Source organism: Dermochelys coriacea, chromosome 5, assembly GCF_009764565.3.
Source record: "Dermochelys coriacea isolate rDerCor1 chromosome 5, rDerCor1.pri.v4, whole genome shotgun sequence".
Taxonomy (NCBI): Eukaryota; Metazoa; Chordata; order Testudines; family Dermochelyidae; genus Dermochelys; species Dermochelys coriacea.
In genome coordinates, this window is record NC_050072.1 from 96484146 (window position 1) to 96510486 (window position 26341).

Sequence of the window (26341 nt, forward strand, 5' to 3'; positions counted from 1 at the left end):
AAATGAAGGGCAAGTTACCCAGCAGAATTCAAACCTTCCCGTTGGGGACAGGGAGAGTCAGAAAGGATGTCAGATTTCTTGCCATGTCACTTAGTTTCAGAGTTAAGCACCCTGGTGCTCTTCTTTTTAGAGGCTGGCCAAGCTGGAGAATTTTTAGATTTGCCTCTGATTAGCAAGGATGAACCAGCTTGTTGAGTTTCAAGTGCTGAACAGCACTGACTCATTCCTGTGGCAGTCTCTGGAGGCATCTCATCTGGGAAATGCAGAGACCTTAACAAAACCATTGGACTGGGGAGAAACCAGATTTCAGAAGTTACTGAATTTGAGATAAAACACTCAGAGTCTGGTGTTACTTCTGTTTTACTTCATACTATCCATTTCAATGCGATACCCCGTTACTCACTGCACTCTTTATCCACCGATACTCTATACAGCTGATTCTGCCATCCTTACTCACGTCAAGAAATATCTTACTTGAGTAGTACCTTTGCAATCAGTGGGACTATTGCATTCATAGAATCATAGAATCATAGAATATCAGGGTTGGAAGGGACCCCAGAAGGTCATCTAGTCCAACCCCCTGCTCAAAGCAGGACCAAGTCCCAGTTAAATCATCCTAGCCAGGGCTTTGTCAAGCCTGACCTTAAAAACCTCTAAGGAAGGAGATTCTACCACCTCCCTAGGTAACGCATTCCAGTGTTTCACCACCCTCTTAGTGAAAAAGTTTTTCCTAATATCCAATCTAAACCTCCCCCATTGCAACTTGAGACCATTACTCCTCGTTCTGTCATCTGCTACCATTGAGAACAGTCTAGAGCCATCCTCTTTGAAACCCCCTTTCAGGTAGTTGAAAGCAGCTATCAAATCCCCCCTCATTCTTCTCTTCTGCAGACTAAACAATCCCAGCTCCCTCAGCCTCTCCTCGTAAGTCATGTGCTCTAGACCCCTAATCATTTTTGTTGCCCTTCGCTGTACTCTTTCCAATTTATTCACATCCTTCTTGTAGTGTGGGGCCCAAAACTGGACACAGTACTCCAGATGAGGCCTCACCAGTGTCGAATAGAGGGGAACGATCACGTCCCTCGATCTGCTCGCTATGCCCCTACTTATACATCCCAAAATGCCATTGGCCTTCTTGGCAACAAGGGCACACTGCTGACTCATATCCAGCTTCTCGTCCACTGTCACCCCTAGGTCCTTTTCTGCAGAACTGCTGCCGAGCCATTCGGTCCCTAGTCTGTAGCGGTGCATTGGATTCTTCCATCCTAAGTGCAGGACCCTGCACTTATCCTTATTGAACCTCATTAGATTTCTTTTGGCCCAATCTTCCAATTTGTCTAGGTCCTTCTGTATCCTATCCCTCCCCTCCAGCGTATCTACCACTCCTCCCAGTTTAGTATCATCCGCAAATTTGCTGAGAGTGCAATCCACACCATCCTCCAGATCATTTATGAAGATATTGAACAAAACGGGCCCCAGGACCGACCCCTCCACTTGACACCGGCTGCCAACTAGACATGGAGCCATTGATCACTACCCGTTGAGCCCGACAATCTAGCCAGCTTTCTACCCACCTTATAGTGCATTCATCCGGCCCATACTTCCTTAACTTGCTGACAAGAATGCTGTGGGAGACCGTGTCAAAAGCTTTGCTAAAGTCAAGAAACAATACATCCACTGCTTTCCCTTCATCCACAGAACCAGTAATCTCATCATAAAAGGCGATTAGATTAGTCAGGCATGACCTTCCCTTGGTGAATCCATGCTGACTGTTCCTGATCACTGATTCAACATGAACGTCCCAGAATCTGCTTCACAAAAAACAGTATCTGTTTCCCTGTACAGTCTTTATCAGTTTTGGTGGCTCAACAGTTAAGTCACAGAAAAATGGAATTGTAAACTAAAAAAATGGAAGTATTGCTCAGGGCAAATATAGTACCTTTAAACTATTTTTTATTAAAATTTGACTAGATCGAAAATTGGTATCCTATTAAGATGAGGTGATATTTAGCCTTATTTTAAGAATAGGTTTCTAAAAATATGAGTCATAATCTAGGTTACTAGCTTGTTTCCAACCAAATATTTTCATTTCACTTTGCTTCTTTAACAAGTGTGCATATAAACATACAAACCAGAAAAGAATACAGTACATTGACATGTAGCTCCAGCATAAAATATTATGTATTTAAACAAAGTAGTACAAAAATTTAGACTAACCTGTTTTGAATAATGCCTAATAACTGCTGATTGTAGTTGTTGTGTAGTACAGAAGTGATAGTGGAGTTCGAAGAAAGCCAACCTAAAAGAAGTCCACATTATTTAGAGCAGAACAAAATGAATTTCCCTGTGCTGAAAGTGCGAATCTAATACTTATAAATTATAAAACTATATAGTCAACATACTTGAAGACAACATCTTGTACATCTGTGAGTGTGGCACCAATACTCTTCAGCAGAAGGTTCACGGACTGAACTGGAATCAGTTCATGCTGTCTTTCTTCTTTGTTGCTATCTTCTCCACCCGTGCTCAGTGAGAAACTTAAATGTAACTGAAAGAATAAGCATGATAAAGAGAATGTAGAACTCCACATTTGACTGCATACTATCTTAACGCTTTAACAAAAAGTCATTAGGTGTCATTAGCATGTTATTTCCTAATCTTGACTGACTCCATCCTAATCAGAAAGCTTCCCGCTAATATCACACAGCAAACAAGAATGAAAGCCCAAAGCAGAATTTTTATGGAAGAGCAGAATCTGCCCTCTCTCTCACTAAAACGTTTGCACTCTGAATGAAATATTTTCTAAAAAGAGAAGAGGAATTCATCAACATGGCACCTGATTTAGGAATTGACTGACTCCTATTTCATAAGAGCGACATTCAAAAAATGAATTCATGTTTGGTGTTCAGCAACATTCTGACAAACAGCAAATTAAAGGGTAAGAATGAAGATAAAGAAAATGACCTAATACATTTTTTAGAAATAATGGCAGCAAACTGAATAAATCACACAGTAAAACACAGTGAACATCTGTGTAGACTTGATTCAAATCACACAAAAAACCCCAAACACATTGACAAAACATTTTGTTCTTTAACTGATTAAATCCAGTTTACAAGAAAATTGCATACTTATAGTAGTCCTGTCCCCTGCTCACAAAAGAGATTTTAAAAGAAAAAACTGCTCCAAGCACTCTGCACCTCAAGACTGTATCCACCAATGCACAAGAGAAACTGACTTCTTGGCATTCTGATTCTCTGCAGGATTCTCATTGGGTTTAATACTCCTTAGTGGTACATGGAAATTTACCATTAGCCTGCTTCCAACAGAGCCCTAAGGACCTATTAACCTTGAATTAATGGAGAAAAGCCTCACTGGAATGGGCACATAGCATGAGAAGAATGGATGATAGTCTCACTAAGATAGACACAGATACCACCTTGGAGAGTAGCATCCAGTTAGTATGTAGCACCCTCCCATCTTTGTAAATTTTGATATACATGTGGATCAGCCACTGGAACCTGAAGCCCAATCACTCTATGAAGTCACTGACACTAGCAAAACGATTTTTCATGTAAGAAATTTAATATAATAGAAACTAACAGTTTCAAGATAAGCTTTCATCAGCTTTGTAAAGACCATATTACTATGTTATGACACAAGAAGCTTTTAAATGCAGTTTTTTGAATGTGTCAAGTCACACATGGACCTGACGATAATGGACCGAAGCGACACTGGCCTACCTTCAATTTAGTTATGTGCTGAAATGGCTAGCAAATATGCCTGGAGTTAGTCTAGGTAAGCTGGATGAATTTCTAGCCAGTATGACCTGGAAGTTCATTTTTAATTGTAGATTGTTCCCGAACTTTCACCAGGCCAGAAAGGCACAATGGTAGTCTGTCATATACACGCAACACAGGAGTCCATGTGTTCGCTTACTTCCATTGGGATCTCAGGGTCTTGTGGAGAAATACTACAGGGACTACAAATACTGTTGCAGTTTTACCATACGAAACATTCATATAATGGTCTGAGCTGTCAATTATGGTTCTTTGGACAGTCTGGTAATTGCCCTGGATCTTGTCCTGGAGCAGATGGATTTGAGTTGTGCTGTGTCTAGCAGGATCCTATGTACTCCAATTGTCTGCTTGGCGCAAGCTAGGTCTGAGTTTTATTATGAACCCTAGCAATGTCACTGGTGACATGGATTCACCTTCCGACACATTTTAGAGTGAAGTCCTTGATAAACCAATAATCCAAGAAGGGACATAGGTATCTTCCTGCCTATGTAGACAGGACATGACTACCATCAAGCATTTATTTACCAATGATAGCCCAAATGGCAAGACATGAAATTGGGAGTGCTGTTGTCTATGACAAATTTGAGATATTTCAGGTGCTTGGACAATATCTCATTGTACATGCAGGTATCTGCAAAGGTTAAAGACAAAGGCAAAAAAACACACATATATATATAGTTAGTCACCTTCCTTTAAAAGAGCATGATGCTACCCAGGCTGATCACCTCAACTTTTATTTTTTAAATAAACAAAATTCAGATGATTCATTTCCTTGTGGTCCTGAATGAGGTGGAGACCTTCTGTCTTTTTTAGGAAGTGCCTGGAATAAAACCTCTTCCCTATTTTGACTGGTCGCATGGACTCAGAAGGTTCCCTTTCCAAGAAGGGATTGAAATTTCTTCTAAATATCTTGATATTGAGGATCCTAAGAGAACTCTTGGGCAAGTAGCGTGTGTGTGTGTGTATATGGAGGGCAGGGCTTATTTAGCACCATCTGGACATGCTTCTAAAACAAGAAAGCTAAAAAAATCACACACCTGCTGAGGCCTCAGGGTGCAGGATTGGGTGGGCAAAAGGCACCAAGTCTGCCTCTAATTGGGAGAAAGTGGCAGCCACTGAAAGTGGCAGGCAGGTTGCCATGTTTAGAAACCCTTCAAAAACACTTACGTTTTTACTGCTTATGGAAATAGGGCGTCGGTCCCTTTGGCCTCTGGTGCTGGCAAGTCCAAGATCCTAGGGATTGAGAGTACTGAACTATTTCCTTGAAGCCAATTGTGAACAAGTAGGCTGGCTTATGAAGAGATTTTCCTTCCCCCTACTCCCCAAAATGATTCTCTTTGGTGTTTGGTATGACCTTGAGATTCCCCTGGACCTCCTAGTGGGAGCTGGATGCAGAGGCAGTTGCTTTTGCCACCCTATCTCTTACATCAAAGTTTATCAAACCTATGCTTGTCCCGGAGAGGCTCCCATGTGTTGATCTTTGACCTGATCTTGGAACGTCAGTAGTGTTGGGTAATATATAATCTGCTAAATAGGCTTAAAGAAATAATAATAGAAGTTATAATAATAATAATAAGAATAATAGAAGTTGTATTAGCAAGTAGAATCAAAATATATGTATTAAAATAGGCTTGGCTGTACATTTTAAGCTTTAAGTGTTAAGAGTTTAGAGTGAGGCCTAGCAGAAGTTGGCAGTTGACATAAATCAGCTTGAGTATTATGCACTTGATCAAAGATTATAAAATACATGCTTGACCTAAGAGTATAAAATTTAGCAATATGTATCATGTGATAGTTTAGCAAGGCATTGTATGAAAAACAGGTAAACTACAAACATATGGTAGCACCTTGGGGGCTTTTTGCTAACCATACCAATGTATCGAAACTATTGGGAAAGAGACTGATGCAAATCATTGGGTTAACTTTCGGAAATGTAATGTACTGTCAACCCAAATACCTCATATGGACAACCAGAACCCTAAAATTAGCCTCTCAGAATTCCAAATATGAATAGGAACTGAGATTGTAATCAGACATGATCCCGGACATATGTGAGTGGAATGGAAAACCATGTATAAAAGGTTGTCACAAACCAATCCCTAGATCCATTTGGATGATGACATGGGGGCAACCAGGTAGCAAGCCTGGCCCAGTGCCTTGCTGTTAGAGTGAGCTTTCCTAGCTGTTTCTTCCTTTTTTTTTTTCTAATGGTCTCCATAAGGTTGTAAGTATACACAATGCAGGGAACCACTTAACTGTACTAATCTTATAGTTGTTGTCTTATAAATCTGTATGTTGATTTTTCTATTATTTCCATTATATTTGTGTGACATATGTCGTTAGAGACACAAGGTGGGTGAAGTAATATCTTTAATATCAACTTCTATTGGTGAAAGAGACCAGCTTTTGAGCGTACATACAGCACTTCTAGAGCACTTGAGCGGTACTCAACCATGGGTACACATACCCCTGGGGTACACAGAGGTCTTCCAAGGGTACATTAACTCAACTAGATTTTTGCCTAGTTTTACAACACTACATAAAAAGCCCTAGCGAAGTCAGTGCAAACTAAAATTTCATACAACTTGTTTATATTGCTGTATATACTATACAATGAAATGTAAGTACAATATTTATATTAAAAAGAAAAGGAGTACTTGTGGCACCTTAGAGACTAACATTTATTTGAGCATAAGCTTTCGTGAGCTACAGCTCACTGCATCTGATGAAGTGCTAACACGGCTGCTACTCTGAAACCAATATTTATATTCCAATTTATTTTATAATTATATGGTAAAAATAAGAAAATAAGCAATTTTTCAGTAACTGTGTGCTTTTGTATTTTTATGTCTGATTTTGTAAGCAAGTAGTTTTTAAGTGAGATAAAACCTGGGGTATGTAAGACAAATCAGAATCCTGAAAGGACTATAGTAGTCTGGAAAGGTTGAGAGCCACTGTCTACTGGATAAGAGAACTGACTCAACTGTACTCAAGGTGGTCAATTCCATGCTTGGGAGTCACTGAGCAGCCACGCTCTCAGATTGACGGAGGAGGGATTAGGAAGGATGAATGTTCCTGAGTTCTATGTCAAGAGGTCCTTCATTATAGGAAGTCTGAGGAATGTCACCTTTGAAAGGCGAATGAAGGTTACCTCACCTGCCTTGGCCAAACAGGTGCTATGAGGATAGCTCTTGCTCCTTCTCAGCGCAGCTGGAGAAGGGTCTTGAGGATTAGTGGTATAGGTGGGTAAGCATAAAGAAGGGTATGGTGCCACGGCATAATCAGGGAATCCCCAAGAGAGCTGGGGCCATAATCTCCCTTGGAGTAGAACAGACAACATTTTGTGTTGTTCACAGTGGCAAAGAGGTCAACTCATGCTATGTCCCAGATCCGGCAGATGCTACAGAAGACAGAGTCTTTGAGCTTCCACCTTGCCAAAAGTGTCTGCTAAAGGAGCCTGCAACTGTGTTCTGGAAGCATGGTAAATAGACTACTGATATTTCAATCTGATGATAGATGTGCCAATTGCACAAGCCTAGCAACTCCACGCATAATGACTGGAATAATGCACATAATGCCCTGGCGGCTGATGTAACACATTGCTGCCCTGTTGTCCAGGCTTAGTGTGATGGAGTGACCTCGTATGGCTTGTGTCTCCCTGTAGGTGAATTCCCATCCTAACAGAGATGCATCTGTTGTGAGGGTCTTCGAAGGTGCTGGTTGTAAGAACGTGGGTTTTTCCACCATGTAAGGGAGTCCAACACTTCCCTAGGCATGGTGACATATCTGGAGAGGCTGTGTCTGGAGGATACACTACTCTTATCTATGTCTGAAGGTATCCAAGGTGCATCCTCACATGGGAAGTTACCTACTTGGAGGCTGACATGTGGCCCAAATCTGCAGGCAAGTCCTTATGATTGTTTATGGACTGAACTGTCACTCTGATATCAGGTAGAACAGGGTGGAGAATCTCTCCTTGGGTGGGTAGAAGGTTGCTGTTGTGGAGTCTAGAGTAGATCCTATAAAGTCTACTCTCTGTACTGGAGTGAGCATGGATTTCTTGTGGTTGATACAAAGGCCCAGAGATTGGAATAGTGTTAGTGTTAATTTCCCTGGACTTTGCTGAATGGACCTCGAGGCATTCAGCCTCTGAGAATCCAGTTGTCTAAGTATGGGAATACTCATATTTCCCACTGGCGGATCTGAGCTGCTACCATGGTTTGCCAACTCCCTTGGGCTTGTGGGGAATCTGAAGGACAGAAATCAATATTGCTAGCAATCTGCCCCTATTACAAAGCACAGAAAGCACTTGTGGGAGGGATGGATGGCTACATGAAAGTAGGCGTCCTGTAGATTGAGGGCAATGAACCAGTCTTCCGGATCTAAGGATGGGGTTATGGTAACTAATGTCACCATTCTGAAGTATTGTATTAGGATATAGTTGTTCAAGTTCCTGAGGTATCCACCCTCTGTCTTTCTTGGGAACAAGAAAGTAATTTGATTAGAACAATGAACCTCTGGTGGGATTGGCTCTATTGCTTCCAAAAGGAGGAGGGAATGAACTTCTTATTTTAGGAGTTCTCCATGAGAAGGGTCCCCGAAGTAGGATGGTGTGGGGTGAAAGGAGGAATGGAATGAAAGTGTACAGAGTAACTCATTTTGACTACCTTCAATATCCACTTGTCTGAGGTAAGAGATTCCTAGGTAGGTAAGTAGTGAGATAGTTGGTCTTCAGAATGGGTTTAAGTGGCACAGCAACTGATTCAGTGAAGTAGGTTGCCTGATGCTCATGGTCTAGGCATCAAAAGTGCCTCTTACAGGGAGGGGCTGATTGAGCAGAAGTAGGGGTGGGTGGCCCCCATTTTTGTGGTTTGGGGCTTTCAATGGAAGGGCTCCTGGGGCTTAGGAAAAGTGTACTGATGGTACTGAAATAGTCTCAATCTTTGAGAAGTTTGGGCTCCAGCACAGTGCTTTTTTTTTTTTTGACGCACATACATCCCCAGTGAGTGCAACATTGTTCTGGGTGTAGAGCAGAGTCTGTATGCGCACTGAAGAGCTTAGGCCCTTCAAACGGAAGGTCATCAAATGTGGTTTGCACATCTTTTGGAAGACCAGAGCAGTGGAGCCAGGATGCTGTTCTCATGACCACCATCATGGCCATGGATTTATACTAGTGGGATTTGAAGAGAGTCTACTTGCCACTTAATAAAGTCCTGGAAGGTTTTGAAACCATCAGTATAGGAGGGTGGTGATGGCATTATTGCCTCATCTGGAGATGAAGAGGACTTTATAGGGTGAGGCAAGATCTCCTCAGTATAAGACTTTTACTCTTCCTGTTCATCATCTGGTACTGAACAAGTGTGCAATATGAGGTGTGCAGTACCAGGACTATCTGCAAGAGTCACTGGCTGATGCACCACCAGTGGATGCCAGTGTTTTTTCTTAGGTATCCAATAGAATTGGTCCCTGCAGTGAACCCCTGGGTCCCAGTAATCCCACTGGGGAGGAGGAATAAAGGAAGGGAAAATCATAGTCACTGTGCCAGTGATGTTTGATAGGTTTCCTAGGTTCTTCTTAATGAAAGGGATTCAGGAGAATAGGATAGTACAGTATTGGGAATGGTCTCGGTACCGAGATCTCCGAATCTGATGAAACCTTCCCTAGGTTTTATGGGGTGATCCACTGCTCTTCTTCATTTCCTTGCTTGGAGAGGTAAGTTTCCTCCTCTTTAGAGATTTATTCTCCAAAAGCAATAGACAAGGGAGTAACAGGGACCAAGGCAGTCTGTGACATTAGATCTGCCTTGAAACCCAGATAAACCTTGCATTAAAAAGGTTGTAGGAGTCCCCCAAACAGAGAAGGCAACTGGAATGTCCATCACTGTGGGGAAAGGACCTGTGGCAGGTCTGACAGGGCTTAAATCCTGGGGTATGGGGCATAACAAACTGTAATCCAGCATAAATGACAGGTCCGAGGAGAGGAAAGAAAACCATCCTTCCCAGAAGTACAACAGTATTAAATAAAATAAAAGGCATAAAGAAATGAAAATAGAGAGAAATTATAATAAATGAAAAATAAGAAAATAAGAAAAAGTCAAAGGTGAAATGTGGGAGCTGAATACAGTGGGCAGCAGAATGCTCTGTCTCTAGCTATTGGGGTTGAGAAGGAACTGAGTGGGACAATGGACTCATGCATCCTTTCATTTGTTCCCCATGCAGGTAATTGTAAACTACAACGTGGTTAGCACTTCTCTTTGATAAGCTAATTAGATTGAGCTCTTTGAACCTATCACTATAAGGAATGTTTTCTAATCCTTTAATCATTCTTGTGGTTCTTCTCTGAATCATCTCCAATTTTTCAATAACCTTCTTGAATTGTAGACATCAGGACTGGACAAACAATTTAGAAGTAGAGACTGACAAGGTACAAAACTAGCAAGTAAAAAGACGTATGAATTAGATCCATACACAGCAGACTGCAGCAAGCAATTCCTTCTCTAACCATGGTGATGAAAGAACTGGTTTGAAATATCTGTCACTGCAACTGAATACCTAAGGATGTAGTCAGAGAGAGGGCCAGAAAGGATCATAACTGGTACTCTAGTATCCACTACTGCTGCCCCATAGAGTCTTACACCTCAGACCTAAGGGAATTCTGCAAGTGTCATGCTAAGGAGTGCTAGCCCAAGTATTGAGAATTCTGTGTGTATTGGTTCTTAAAAGAAAAATTTCTTTCCCCAGCCTGCATCTGGCTACATAAACTTTACATTGCAAGTCTGAAATGCACCAGCATTTGGGAAGCAAGAGAAAAACCTGGCAGACAAATTTAATCTCACAAAATTCTTAGAAGATAGAGGGAACTGTAGGTTGGGGGAGGCTGTTATATGTTAACAAAAGTTGTGATACAGACAATCCTATAAAAAAAATGTCAGGAAATTGTAAAGGATGACAATAATGCTGTTTGTTAGAACTGAACCTTCTGATATGCTGAAATGTCCACACAGCATCAGGGGAAACCCTCCTTATACAAAAAGAAAAGGAGTACTTGTGGCACCTTAGAGACTAAAAACATTTATTTGAGCATAAGCTTTCGTGAGCTACAGCTCACTTCATCGGATGCATTTGGTGGAAAATACAGAGGGGAGATTTATACACACACACACACACAGAGAACATGAAACAATGGGTTTTATTATACACACTGTAAGGAGAGAGATCACTTAAGATGAGCCATCACCAGCAGCAGGGGGGGGAAAGGAGGAAAACCTTTCATGGTGACAAGCAGGTAGGCTATTTCCAGCAGTTAACAAGAATATCAGAGGAACAGTGGGGGGTGGGGTGGGGAGAAATAACATGGGGAAATAGTTTTACTTTGTGTAATGACTCATCCATTCCCAGTCTCTATTCAAGCCTAAGTTGATTGTATCCAGTTTGCAAATTAATTCCAATTCAGCAGTCTCTCGTTGGAGTCTGTTTTTGAAGCTTTTTTGTTGAAGGACAGCCACCCTCAGGTCTGTAATCAAGTGACTGGAGAGACTGAAGTGTTCTCCAACTGGTTTTTGAATGTTATAATTCTTGACATCTGATTTGTGTGTCCGTTCATTCTTTTACGTAGAGACTGTCCAGTTTGACCAATGTACATGGCAGAGGGGCATTGCTGGCACATGATGGCATATATCACATTGGTAGATGCGCAGGTGAACGAGCCTCTGATAGTGTGGCTGATGTGATTAGGCCCTATGATGGTGTCCCCTGAATAGATATGTGGACAGAGTTGGCAACGGGCTTTGTTGCAAGGATAGGTTCCTGGGTTAGTGGTTCTGTTGTGTGGTGTGTGGTTGCTGGTGAGTATTTGCTTCAGGTTGGGGGGCTGTCTGTAAGCAAGGACTGGCCTGTCTCCCAAGATCCGTGAGAGTGATGGGTCGTCCTTCAGGATAGGTTGTAGATCCTTGATGATGCGTTGGAGAGGTTTTAGTTGGGGGCTGAAGATGATGGCTAGTGGCGTTCTGTTATTTTCTTTGTGGGGCCTGTCCTGTAATAGGTGACTTCTGGGTACTCTTCTTGCTCTGTCAATCTGTTTCTTCACTTCAGCAGGTGGGTATTGTAGTTGTAGGAATGCATGATAGAGATCTTGTAGGTGTTTGTCTCTGTCTGAGGGGTTAGAGCAAATGCGGTTATATCATAGAGCTTGGCTGTAGACAATGGATCGTGTGGTATGATCTGGATGAAAGCTAGAGGCATGTAGGTAGGAATAGTGGTCAATATGTTTCCGATATAGTGTGGTGTTTATGTGACCATCGCTTATTAGCACCGTAGTGTCCAGGAAGTGAATCTCTTGTGTGGACTGGTCCAGGCTGAGGTTGATGGTGGGATGGAAATTGTTGAAATCATGGTGGAATTCCTCAAGGACTTCTTTTCCATGGGTGCAGATGATGATGATGTCATCAATGTAGCGCAAGTAGAGTAGGGGCATTAGGGGATGAGAGCTGAGGAAGCGTTGTTCTAAGTCAGCCATAAAAATGTTGGCATACTGTGGGGCCATGCGGGTACCCATTGCAGTGCCGCTGATTTGAAGGTATACATTGTCCCCATATGTGAAATAGTTATGGGTGAGGACAAAGTCACAAAGTTCAGCCACCAGGTTAGCCGTGACATTATCGGGGATACTGTTCCTGACGGCTTGTAGTCCATCTTTGTGTGGAATGTTGGTGTAGAGGGCTTCTACATCCATAATGGCTAGGATGGTGTTTTTAGGAAGATCACGAATGGATTGTAGTTTCCTCAGGAAGTCAGTGGTGTCTCGAAGATAGCTGGGAGTGCTGGTAACGATGGCTCATCTTAAGTGATCACTCTCCTTACAGCGTGTATGATAAAACCCATTGTTTCATGTTCTCTCTCTCTCTCTGTGTGTGTGTGTGTGTGTGTGTGTGTGTGTGTGTGTGTGTGTGTGTGTGTGTGTGTGTGTGTGTGTGTGTGTGTGTGTAAATCTCCCCTCTGTTTTTTCCACCAAATTCATCCGATGAAGTGAGCTGTAGCTCACGAAAGCTTATGCTCAAATAAATTTGTTAGTCTCTAAGGTGCCACAAGTACTCCTTTTCTTTTTGCGAATACAGACTAACACGGCTGCTACTCTGAAACCTCCTTATACATATTGTTAGAAATGCCTAGTTCACTTCCTTCGGCATTGTTCTCTAGCTGCTACCCCTCTTATTTCTCTGTTCTCTGAATGTGGCATGAAAAGGAAATTTCTCCCCTTCCTTTACTAAAAAACAGAAATTTTAATCATTTTCTGTAATCTACATACCTTGATTGGAGAGATATGAAAATATTCATACAAGCTGATTTGTGATGTATCTGTTGATGACATACTCATCAATTCTTTTTGGACAGATTCTATATCCTTTTTGAAAAGTTCAACCTGTCAAAATATTTGAAAAGTTAGTTTTAGAATTACAGTACCTGTTAAAGCATTAAACTCCACAATACAAACAGTTTTCAGGGAGATGTAAAACTAATTGCCAGAAACACTGTATGATCTACATTCTGCTGATATTACTTCAAAACAGAATTTCTGCTGTATTATTTGGTGCAATAACCTACAAGCAAATTCCTAACGATCTATCTCAATGTAAAACCTTATTTTAAAATTCAAATAGAAGATAAATACAGAGCCTGGGTCAAATAAATAAATAAGTTATTCTATAATTGATACAAATCTTTAAAAACCTCTTCTAGAATTCATATTTATCTTGCCAGAAGATACACCAAATGAAGTGAGAGATACAGATACAGAACTGTAGACAAGTGGACAGGTAAAGAGATTATTTACCTGTACAGTAACTGAAGATGTGTAGTTGTTGTGTGCATTACTCTTGATACGCCATGGAAGATTTTTGTTAGCAGTACCAGTTCGGTCCACACGTGCACTAACTATCCTTGTGCTCCCTACTGAAGGTACAAACAGTGGTGCAAAACCAACTGCCACTCCAGTTCTGTCTCTACCTCAAGTCCCATATAGCATATGAGCAATCCAAAGCAGAGCTTGTCCAAGTTTATATTTCACTCTAGTTGACTCTCAAGCAATACTCTAACTACAGTGGAGGGTGCACCAAATCCTATCTATGATAGCGTGAAGAACAGCCTTACCAAAAGAGGCATCTGACAAAGATATCTCCACTAAAGTACACGGTCTTGCAAAGGTACACATAGAGCTACATGTGGCAATTTACAGATGTCTTTTAAGGGAACATTTTTCAGAGAGGCCACCGAAGTTGCCTGGGCCCTGGTCAAATAAGCCTTAATACTAGTTGGGGGAGCTGATTTAGCTAATTCGTAGCATAGTGTAATACATCCTGAAATTCACTTTGACAATATTTGAGAGATACTGGGGTACCTTTTGTTCTTTCTGCAAATGAAATGAACAGTTTTGGAGATGACTGGAACAGCTTCAGTCTCTGCAGGTAGAAGGCTAGTACCTGTCTAACATTTAAAAGTATATTATCTAATCTCATTGTTAGAGTGAGGTTTAGGATAAAAACTAGCAAGTATATGACTTGCCTAATATGCAACTCAGACACAATCTTGGGAACAAATTTTGGATGTGGTGGAAGAGAGAGAGAGAGAGCGCGCCCTTAACTCTCCCATCCTTCTGACTGAGATTATGATTACAAAAAAAAGGAGGTCTTCATGGACAGGTGTAGAAAGGAGCACAAAGCCAAAGATTCAAAGGATGATCCCATAAGACCTTTCAAAACGACATTAAGGTCCATATCTGAGTAGGTCTGACTATGACTGGAAATACTTCACTAAACCGCTCAGGAATCTAGATGTTGTAGGATGGGAAAATCCATGGGGGCTGGGGAATGGAAGGCACTCATGTCCACGAGATGTGCCCTTAGAGAGCTAAGTGAGACCTGAGAACTTCAGAGAAAGAATGTAATCCAAAACATAAGGTAATTGGGACAACATTCTGCTGATCACACCAGACAACACATCTTTTACATGCTGCAGTGTTTTTCTTGTAGAATCTTTTCAACTGTTGCTCAAGATGGTTTGTACATCTGAAGAACACAATTTTTTCTAGTTCTTAGAACTATCAAAGGACCAAGCAGTGAAAGTAGAGAGAGAGCTGGTTTTGGATGGTGAATCATTCCTTCATTGTAAGTCAACAGCTGTTACCTTTAAAGATAAGCAGATTAGAGGACAAGTGGATAAATGAAGCAGCTCTGGAACAAGTCTGTGGTCAGTCTGCCACACTGCCTCAATAGAACGTGGAGTACTACTGGGCCTAGCTGCCTCTCGTAGTTAAGTGGAAATTTGTGAATGAGGCTGTCCACTATTGAGCTGGGTGCTCAGGAGGTAGGCTGCTGACAGTGTGACATTGTGGGAAATACACCAGTTCCATAGTCTCATCTCCAAGCAAAGGGAGGGTGATCGGGCTCCCCCTTGTCGATATATATGGTACATGCAGGTTGCGTGACTCTTGTGTGTGATTCTTTGATTAACAGGAGCAGGCATTCCTGACTGCCCTTAGTTTAAAGAGGTTGATGTGAAGGGATATCTCCTTGCGTTACCATTTGCCTTGTGTTGTAAGGCTGTTTAGATGCACACTCCACCTTACGAGGGATGTGTCGGTGGTGAGAAGGAATGATGAATGATTTGTGAGAGGGGGATCCATTTGCAAATGTTGGTTGGGTCTTTCCACCAATCTAAGAAGTTTTTGACCCTGATGGGCAGTGACAAGGGCATCATGTCCCTGTTTTGTCTGTAAATCAAGCTGAACCACATCAGGAGGCTCTGCATGTGAAATCTGACATGTGGTATTACTGCTGTGCCCACTGCCACATGCCCCAAGAGTTGTAGGCAATGTCTAGCTGATATTTGTGGGCTGTTTTGAATGGTCTCTATGATTGTGGCCAAAGAGAGGAAGCTTTATTGAGGTAGGAGAGCTCTGGCCTGCAAAGAGTTGAGGTTGGCACTTATGAATTCTAGGTGTAGCTCAGCAGTGATGGTTTATTTCTGGGAGTTGATCTGTAGGCCCAGTTCTGTAAACAAGTGCATTGCAGCTTTGGTGACTCGGTGAGACTATTGAAGAGACTGGGCTCTGAGGAGGCAATCATCCAGATAAAGGTAAATCATGATCCCCTGGGAGCGTAAGTGGGCGGCCACTACTGAGCACCTTGGAAATTACTTTCAGGGCCAATGAATAGTCCAAAGGGGAGCATCCTCTTCTGGTAGTAGTCTGAGAAATTTCCCCAGAGTCAATAGGATTGAAATATGAAAATAGGCATCCTGAAGGTTGAGGGCTGAAGACCAGTCTCCCTGTTCAAATGCTGGAATGATCATTGCTGAAGTGACCATCTTGAATTTTTGAGCCTCGACAAACTTGAGAGCACTGAGGTCAAGTATGGGTCTCCACCCTCCCTTTCTCTTGGATATTAGGAAATAATTAGAATAGAATCCTTTACCTTGTAGATGTTGAGGTAGTGGTTCCTAAGGCTCCTAATTGGAGGAGACGATCTACCTCTTGTCATCGTAAATTCTTGTGAGAAGGGTCCCTGAAGAGGGACAGCGAAGGGTGTTGTGGAGGGAATAGGGAGGTAAAATGGATAGAGTACCCATTGTGAATGATCTCTAGGACCCATTGGTCTGATGTTATGCATTCCCAGGTGCTGCAGAATACTGCTAACCAGTGGCCAAATGGGTGGGTAGTGGTGATCAGTTGTAGCAGTTGTGGGGGAGTAGTCTTTTGGCATCTCAACCAACATGTCAAAATTGGTGCTTGGACGTGGATGGCTGGAACGAGGATGATTGTGGGCCAGATGGTTTACGCCTCTAAAACTTAGTTTTCTTCCTCTGTGGCTTGTAGTAGCATTGAGCTGGTATGGTGAGGTGCGTGGCTTTATGCGGGTTCTGTGGATTCAAATTTTCTCTTCTGTCCTGACACGCAGATGCCCAGAAAACAGAGAGTGGCCCGAGAATCCTTCAGGGTGTGAAGAGGGGCATCGGTCTTTTTCACTAAGAGCTTACTGCCCTCAAAGTCTCAATGAGACTCAGGGAGCTATTTAATACAATTATTTCAGTTTCAAACAATTTATATAGTCTTATTTCATTGAGATCGCTCGGTAACTGGCAATTCAAAACTGAAGTAGTACTTTTCTCCCAAGAAGGTCCAAACATTTCCAGTTCCAGTCCTAGGGAGTGGACCTCATCTGATATTGATGGCTGCGGGAGTGAATGGTATCCACCACGATGGATGAGTGGGAGAAGAGGAATTCAGTCTCCTTTGCTGGGACATAATTTTTTTTATCCACCCACTTGTAGGTAGGTGCCACTGATGCTGCGGTCTGCCAGATGGTTCTTGCTGCGACTAGAGCGGCCTCGTTAGTAGGTAGGTGATTTTTGAGGAAGAGGATGAGCGGTGTTTGTCAAAGAGATGATGGTGGGTGTCTTTGACCGCTTCTAGTGGCATATGGAGAGTGTCCTCACTCTCACTGCTAGATCCTGGAAGAGGCAAAAATCATCTGCCAGAGACGACAGGGAAACCTTAATGACCTCATCTGAGGAGGAGGAAATGGTCCTTGGGGTCATGTCTTCCTCAACACCATCTTCCTGTTCCTCCACAATTTCTTTCAGAGGTTCTGAAACTCAGGATGCTGTGGCCGAAAGGGTGCTCTCAACTGGGGCTAGAAGCTCGAGAGGCATGGTGGTGATATGCAGCCCAAGGATCCCATTATGGCCACTTGGGTGGAGCCCATGGATAACCATACCAAGATGGTGGTGGTGGGGCCATCTGAGGATATCCTCAAGGGCTCTGTTGGTATTGGGCATCGTAAGGAGCCCGTGAGGAGTACTGAGATGCCACCTCCTCAGGTTCACTGTCTGAGCCTTCACTGGAGAACGGGGGAGCATGGAACAGCAGAGGAAAAAGACTCCTGTGCTGAGGGAAGACTCGATGCAGAGGTCCCAGCACCAAGAAGAGAAGAACCTGGTACATCTGTTATGCAGGGGTCTCTGGAGTGTTGGAATTCCCATGGTGTTGACTGACTCAGTGCCGTTGGTAATATCGGTGGAGATGGGGATCTTGTCTGCACCAGTCATTCTGGTGCCGGGTGAAGTGTCAAGGGTTGCATCAATACTGGAACCTTCTTAGAGGAGTGCTTAATTCTGTTTTTGTCCCTTGGTGCTGTTGATTCAATGTCCGTGCTTATTGCATCCATTGGGTTGTCAATGGTACCTGCCACTAAGGACTTCCGTGAGCCACGGGTACTGGACTAAGAAGGTCTTGGAGCCAGCTGTATCAAGGATACCAAGCGTGCCACAGAACGTTTATGGCTATCTCAGAGCTCACGGTGGGGACTTCCCGATCTCTTTTTTGAGGATTTGTATGAGATACCAGTGTTTCTTCAACCCACAGTCTTTTGATATTGAGGGCTGTGAGGAAGACTCATCTGCCAGGTGACTCATGGTGCGGATCCAGAGAGGGTCAGAGAGCTGTCTTCATGAAGATAATCTTCTGCCTGAGCTCTCTATCTTTACTAGATCAGGGCTCGAGTTGCTGGCAAAGAACACACTTGTTTTGAATGTGGCATTCCCCAAGGCAGCAAATGCACTGGGAGTGCTTGTCTGCAACAGGCAAAGGCATTGGGAGTGCTTGTCTTGCCCAGTGAGCTGGGCAAACCCCGTTAAGGAAAGGAGCGGGAAAAGGAACTAAAGTCTTTTTTTTTTTTAAATGGGGGAAAAAAAAGTACAACTAGAACTACAACTAAGAACTAGGAGGCTAACTATAGAAACGTAAATCAAAAGTAATGGTCTTAACGGACTATGAATGGCCCCACCTCTAGCCAGGGCAGCTGACAAAGGAACTGAGGGGTGTTAGCTCACATGGACTGTCTAGGCTCATGGCACAGCAGGAGGAGAGACACCACATGTGTGAGCCTAAAGGACACTGCTACCGAAGTTCTCCAATCAGCAGCACAGGGACACAAGCACACGAACAGTGGAGCAACCATAGGGACGCTACTCGAAGCAGCAGCATTCTTCAGGTCAAGAGCTAGAAACCAATCATTCTCATCTAGCATCAGTATTATGAAGGCCAGTGTAACCACTGTGAATATGCAACTGTTAATGAAAGCACTGAACATTCTGAGATCTAGGATGAGCTTCCATTCTGTCTTCTTTTTGGATATGAGGAAATATTTGGAATAAAAACCTTATGCTCTGTGCTAAGGAGAAACAGGTTCTATCGCCCCTGGCTGAATGAAAGAATCTACCTTTTAAATTAGAAGCCTCTCATGAGTTGCGGTCCCTGAAAAGGGACAGGGAAGATGGGTATGGCATGAAACTTGATGGTATAACCTGCTGAAATAATTTCCAACACCCATTTGTCTGCTATCCAAAACCAGAAAAGACCATGTCCAAAGGCAGTAGAGAAAAAAGGAGAGATCACTAGATCGGAAGTAATGTTTGGTCTGTAGCTATTATGAATCCTGTCAAAAGGGATGCTTGTTGGTTGACGCTGATTTGATGAAAAAGTAGAAGCAGCCAGGTGGTCTTTTCTTCTGCATTTTTTGACATTTCCTGGGGGGTTCTGAAGGTTATTGATGGTAAAAAGTAGGTGAATTTGTCCTTTGTCTCTCCTAAGGTTGAGACTGTCTATGTTTTCTTTTTGTTGCAGCAAAAGTCCCTAGAGAACATACTACTTACTGCCTCTTCCACTTCTCTGCTGTGAGACTTTGGGCAGTCACTTCACCTATCTTTGTCTTAAGATGAGTATGATACTTCCTTTCTCTGTTAAGCTCTGAGATCTACAGATGTGCAGTCCTATATAGGATCCAAGTGTAACTGTTATAGTTGCTGAAATAGCTACAGCTCCAGTCTATCACTTCCCCAGTCCATTCACGTACTCTCTCAATCCAAATTCTTACGATTTCTCTTTCATTTGTGCAGCACCACTATCTCTCATCCCCAAACACACAATGCACTCTTATAACTGGAGCAGACCTGATCATTGTCCCTCACTCTATAACACTCCACAATCACTTGTCTTCCCTTCTCCTTCCTCACACTCACATACACTCAATCCAATGGCACCTCACTTAGACGCTGGAATCCTCTTCCCACATGCCAGGATCTTTTTTCCCTTCCTCTCCAGGGGAGGAGAGGGGAAAGCTTGTTGTGGTTGAATCTGTTCCCCTACTTTCCTCTCTGAGGACCTCGCTTCTCCTAGTCCTCCTGAAAGGCTCAGGGAAGGATGACTGTTGTCCCTCTTTTCCTGACCTTGCCCACAGTGCAAAGGATACTACTGCCACTAGGAAGAGAGAGATGGATCCTGGCCCCTGCACAATGTCTGTCTCATTTTCTATTCTGAGGCCTGTACTCCTTCTCTGTATGTTATGCCAAAGTGTGGGGAAAGAAGAAGCAGAAAACCTGCTGTCTACATAGGACAGTAAATAGCTACTAAAAAACCGTAGCTCATCAGCAATCCTGTGAACCTTGCTCAATCTGTGCCATGGACATCATTGTCAGCTGTTACTGCTGTGACAGGGTCAGGCCAGATGGCTACAGGAGAGAAGGGGTTTTTTTGTCTTACAATCTTATTTTTATTTACACATTTTCAAACTATGAAGAATATATATACAGCTGGATTAGGGTGTCATAGTGTATGAATAATGGTTCTGTTTTGGAGCTGCTGCACATATTCCTTAGCTTGGTCAAATCCAGTCTGTGGTGCTTCCAGAGGGGGAGGTGGGCATTCTATAAGCTTCACAAAGTAATGGCATTTGACTTTCTCCATGATGCCAAACATGCCTTGGTCATGGTAGCGAATACATTAGTCTCAGATTAAGCAGGTCCATTTTCCCTGGGTAAGGTAACAGGGGCAGTTCCAGAACAAGAAGGAACTTGCTGGAACAAATTCAGGCAGGCAGGCTAATTAGGATACCTGGAGCCAATTAAGAGGCTGCCAGAATCAACTAGGGAAGGCCTGCTAATCAGGGCACCTGAGTTTAAAAAGAAGCTCACTTCAATTTGTGGTGTGCATGCGAGGAGCTGGGAGCAAGAGGCACTAGGAGATGAGACTGAGAAAGCATACTGGTGGAGGACTGAGGAGTACAAGAATTATCAGACACTAGGAGGAAGATCCTGTGGTGAGGATAAAGAAGGTGCTGGGAAGAGACCATGGGGAAGTAGCCCAGGGAGTTATTATAGCTGTTGCACAGCTGTTCCAGAGGCATTCTAGACAGCTGCATTCCACAGGGCCCTGGGCTGGAACCCGGAGTAGAGGGTGGGCCCGGGTTCCCCTCCAAACCTCCTAAGTCCTGATCAGACACAGGAGGAGTTGACCTGGACTGTGGGTTCCACCAGAGGGGAAGGTCTCTGGGCTGTTTCCCGACCCACATGGTGGACAGCAGAGACTGCGGGGATTGTTCTTTTTTCCTTTTCCCCATGCTGGCCAGCGATGAGGTTATCTGAGTGAACAGCGGATTTGAGCCACAAAAGTGGCCAAACTGAGGGCTGCTGTGAATCTCTGAAGTGAGCAAATCTGCCAAAAAGCACAGGACCCACCAAAGTAGAAGAGGAACTTTGTTACACTGCCTACAGCAGCAGAAGCCCAAGTTGCATACATCTGTGTAATGTTTTACAAATTAAAAATACACTCTTTTTATGAAAAAGACTTCTACCTCTTGGTCTTTGGGCACCTCAGCCTGTGTAAAGAGTTCAGCCAATGCATATAGGAATCCAAGATCTAATTTGAGATCCATTTCCTGAATCAGCACCGTAAAGTACCTAGATATGACAGTAAAAAATAATTATTAAACAGCAGCAATTTATTGTTTGTAAAAGCAAAGCTTCAAATTGTATTAAAAACTAGCTATTTATGAACTATAAATACAAAATAATTCCTTAAACAATCCACTGCCATTTGTCAAAGAAGGTTTGGAGGTGCTCCCAGTGAACATCCAAAAAAACCCTACCTCATTATCCACCTACATATATCTCCTCAAAGCTCTCCTTTGCCATGAATACTATTAAAATTTTGACAACAGTTAGGCTGCTTGTGTGTAGAGACCACTCACTACTTATCATACTGACCAGTACTCTTTGTTTACTTGTTTCAGAGTAGCAGCCGTGTTAGTCTGTATTCGCAAAAAGAAAAGGAGTACTTGTGGCACCTTAGAGACTAACAAATTTATTAGAGCATAAGCTTTTGTGAGCTACAGCTCACTTCATCCGATGAAGTGAGCTGTAGCTCACGAAAGCTTATGCTCTAATAAATTTGTTAGTCTCTAAGGTGCCACAAGTACTCCTTTTCTTTTTGTTTACTTGTACTCCCACATCGGTCTTATATCTATCACTGATCTCTCTTGTCTTATACTTTAGACTGCAAGTCCCTTGGGGCAGGGATCATCTCTTTCTTCTGTGTTTGAACAGAATCTAGCACAATGAGGTCCTGATCTCTGACCAGGGTTCCAAGGTGCTATGGCAATATGAACAACAACAGAAGTGTAAAATTTGAACTCCACATTTGCTATAACCAGAAATAATTTCATTATATAACACCTTTTAACTTAAAAAAATGCTGTATATATGACACTTAACAAATGCTTGCTCTAATGCAGAACTGTAAGTGCTCACACAGGTAACTAACAGGTCAAGTAAGCCTGAGTTCCACATTCCATTTTTTCCCTGCTATCTTTCTGAAATTAATTTCTTTTGGGTTGAAATTTACCTTGCTTTGTCTCAGTCCACAAATGAAGTTTATTTTCAAAAGTGTGAGCAAAATCAGTTTAGCTTTTTTTCATTGTGAGTACTTAAAAATACACATCTTCCTGTGTGTTACAATCAGAAATGTAATGCAGACATGACTCCAAAATTTTTTGGAAAATAGCACACAACAACAAGTAGTTTTCTATTAATTGAAAAAGTACCTCTGCTAGAAGAAAAGGTAATGGTTTTGGAAAGTTTAAACATTCCACCATAATGGAATATGTAAAATATACTTACTTAATACGTGATATTTGAGAATGCCCTGCAGTCCTCATGACAACACTCACATCGATAAATGGCTTTGGTGCTATAAAGAGGTAAAACCAAAAGGTCAGTATAGGTTTTATAAGAAATATGTACGAACTAAATTTTCCTGAATATAAAAATGCCATTTATGATCCGGATTATCTGTAGTGTTTAAAATAGAATACAATGGAAGGAATGGGCACTCGTGTGATTCAAATGAAGGAGAAGTAAGAGGAGCAGGCGGGGGGGGGAAGAGGAGAAGGAAATGGAACATCAAAAAATTCTACTCTAGCCTACCAACTTTTAGAAATACAGCATTTTCACTTGATAGCAAATGAATGTTTTGGAGGATATTTTAGCTATATATAATGATATAGCTAATGCTATAATTTAATCTTTTATTCATATATTCTAAGGTCAGAAAGGACCATTGTGATAATCTAGTTTAACTTCCCACATAACAAAGACTTTCCTGAATTAATTCTTGTTTGAGCTAGGGCTTATCTTTACAAAACATCCAATCTTGATTTTAAAATTGCCAGGAATGGAGACAGGTTTCAGAGTGGTAGCCGTGTTAGTCTGTATCAGCAAAAAGAAAGAGGAGTACTTGTGGCACCTTAGAGACCAACACATTTATTTGGACATAAGCTTTCGTGGGCTAAAACCCACTTCATCAGATGCATGGAGTGGCAAATACAGTAGGAAGATTATATACATAGGAAATGAGCTCTCTAATTTCTGCAGATAATCTCTGCAGCAGTCAACGTTTACAGCAATCTTTCCAGCCTATTGTACCCTTTTCAAGAGTCTGATATGTCTTGTGTACCCTTAAGTTTCACCTCACTTAAAAACTACTTGCTTACAAAATCAGACAAAAATACAAAAGTATCTCAGCACACTATTACCGAAAAACTGCCTACTTTCTCATTTTACCATATAATTATAAAATATATCAACTGGAATGTAAATACTGTACATAAATTTCAGTATAAGTAAGTCATTTTATGAAATTTTAGTTTGTATTGATTTTGATAGGGCTTTTTATGTGGCCTGTTATAATACTAGGCAAAATATCTAGATGAGTTGATGTACCCCCTGAAGGACCCCTGAATATCCCAAGGGTATAAGTACCCCTGGTTGAGAACCATGGATCTACAGCATTGCCCTGTCAAATTTGCACTGCAGATGCCTGAACCATATCTATCCAATTTCCAAGGCTACTGATCTAAGCCTTGCATAAGCAATACATTCACTCAAATTAAAAACAAAAAATCAACACATTTTTTGTGTTGCATGCAGAGACTTATAGCTGAAAATGATCTATTCTGACTCCAGACCTTTCCCCCCCACTAATGAGGTATACCTTTTATCACACAAATATCAGAGGCAACACCAGCTTATGTTTGGAGCTAAGACATGCCCATTCTTTCCACTAAAAACACTGGCTGGTGATATAAATGCAAGAGCAGTCCAGTGCCTTCACCCTTACCAACATTCAAAGCTACTGAATATCAACAAATAGCCGGGGTGGAATGACTTAAATCAAAATTATATAAATAACTGATTTTAATCATAATTTCAATCAGCAAGCAGGAAACCCTGATTTAAATAAATGATTTTAATCATGTTTTGCATTTGTGCTTTTCAGTTATTTTCATAAAGAAAGGCTGATTCTCATTCGTTAATAAACTAAATATACAATTTATACTAACTTTGGTGTTTCTTTTTGCTAGCCAAGAGGATATACCATATCTATACACTTATTTAAAGCAACTGTGTGTCTTAACCCACATTTACTGAAATCTGTATTTTTTGTATGTTGCAAAATGGTGAACAGTGCACTTCTTATTTACTACATTACTTTTTTTTACTTGTGATTTGTGTCAAGATCTATTTGGATGGACATTCAAATACAATTAAACTTGCACAAAGACAGCAACTTTTTTTTTTTTTAAACCACCTGAAAAATGCTGGATACATTAGAAAAAAGTTTACCACAATACGTTTTGCATTAAATATTAGCTTATTCATTAAACAAAGGAAGTATTATCTGTAATTAGTGAATTGAACTGATTGTTTTTAGTTACTATGTCCTTCAAGATTTTAGAATTAGTAGCTCTAACCTTCTCAGACCTAGTTTTTATTCATAGATTAAAAAAAGCAGGAAAGTTTATTTTCCAAACTGCCAAATTGTTTCTTAACTTCAAATAAACTTTAGTCACTGCACTGACATAGCTGAACAAACAAATGAAGAAAATATTATCTATAAACTTACAGAAAAGGTTTCTGATGTCAAAAGCCGGTTTAGCATTTCAGCAAACTCTGGTACCAGGTTTCAGCCATGGACTTCCAGCAGTTCAGAGGCTTGACTTTCTTTAAAAATTGGCAGCAAATGTGCTGCTTAATATTTTATTTTGCATTAATTTTATTATAAGTAGTTTAGGCCTTAACTTCAGTTGTCAATTTCAAATATAATGTTAAATCATGTGTTTAAAAATAAACCTGTATTTAATTTAAAAACAATTTAACCTTTTAAATTAAACAAAAAAAACCCACTGATTTTTATTCACCCTGCAAATAGTCCATTTCTTTCTTATTTTCTTGAGCTTCTCTTTCTCCTCCCCAGCCCTTTTTCAGACAGAGATCACCTCCTTCTCATCACACATACTTTTTATGTTAAAGGAATATGTACACAGCACCCACTCTTGGCCTCTTCCTTCAACCTCCATCCCACCCCAAATGGCAAAGCAGGGGGAAAAGCTGAAGACCAAGCACAGTATTTCATTTGTAAGGAACCGCTGCAAGACAGAGGCGATCGAGAGCTATGCCTTTAAATGCTTCCAGTCCACAAACTGGCTCAGAGTATACCAGGAGAAAAGATTCCAAGTCTAATACTGCTGATGGAGGCTCCAGCACTAAGCCCCACCCTACGGCTCCGGAAGAGGTCTTCTAAAGCTGTAGGAACACCCCAGAAACCAATTATTAGCATTAAGATAAGACTGATTAATGAATATCAAGTTAAGATGGTAATATGTAGCTCACGAAAGCTTATGCTCTAATAAATTTGTTAGTCTCTAAGGTGCCACGGGTACTCCTTTTCTTTTTGCGAATACAGACTAACACGGCTGCTACTCTGAAACCTGTAATATGTCAATGTCTCCCTTTCAAGAAAAATTTCTATTTGTATTCTGAGAGACAATGTGGGTGAGGTAATACTGAACCAACTTCTGTTGGTAAAAGTGATAAGCTTTGTGTAACCTCAAAAGCTTGTCTCTTTCACCAACAGAAGTTGGTCCAATAAAATTAATTAATTCACCTACTTCATATCTCTCTAATATCCAGGGACCAGCACGGCTACAACAACCTACAAACCGTTTATATGCTAATTTTCCAGGCTACTAGGGTAGGTTTAATGAGGAGAGAAGATGCTAACATAATGAAAATGATCAGCTAGGAAATTTCTCATTCAATTATATAGCTTTTCTCCTCATCCCTCAGTGGGAAGTAATGAATAGTGAATCACAAAAG

At 41.6% G+C, this 26341-nt stretch overlaps 1 protein-coding gene across 1 annotated transcript in view; it reads right to left on the bottom strand.

Moving 5' to 3' along the window:
- Positions 1-26341, bottom strand: part of VPS13A (vacuolar protein sorting 13 homolog A) — a 259167-nt gene that overhangs the window by 32429 nt on the left and 200397 nt on the right. Inside the window, 5 exon segments of the mRNA XM_038402638.2 lie at positions 2218-2299; positions 2403-2548; positions 13104-13217; positions 21481-21586; positions 22805-22874. Coding sequence (XP_038258566.1) covers positions 2218-2299; positions 2403-2548; positions 13104-13217; positions 21481-21586; positions 22805-22874 — 518 coding nt within the window.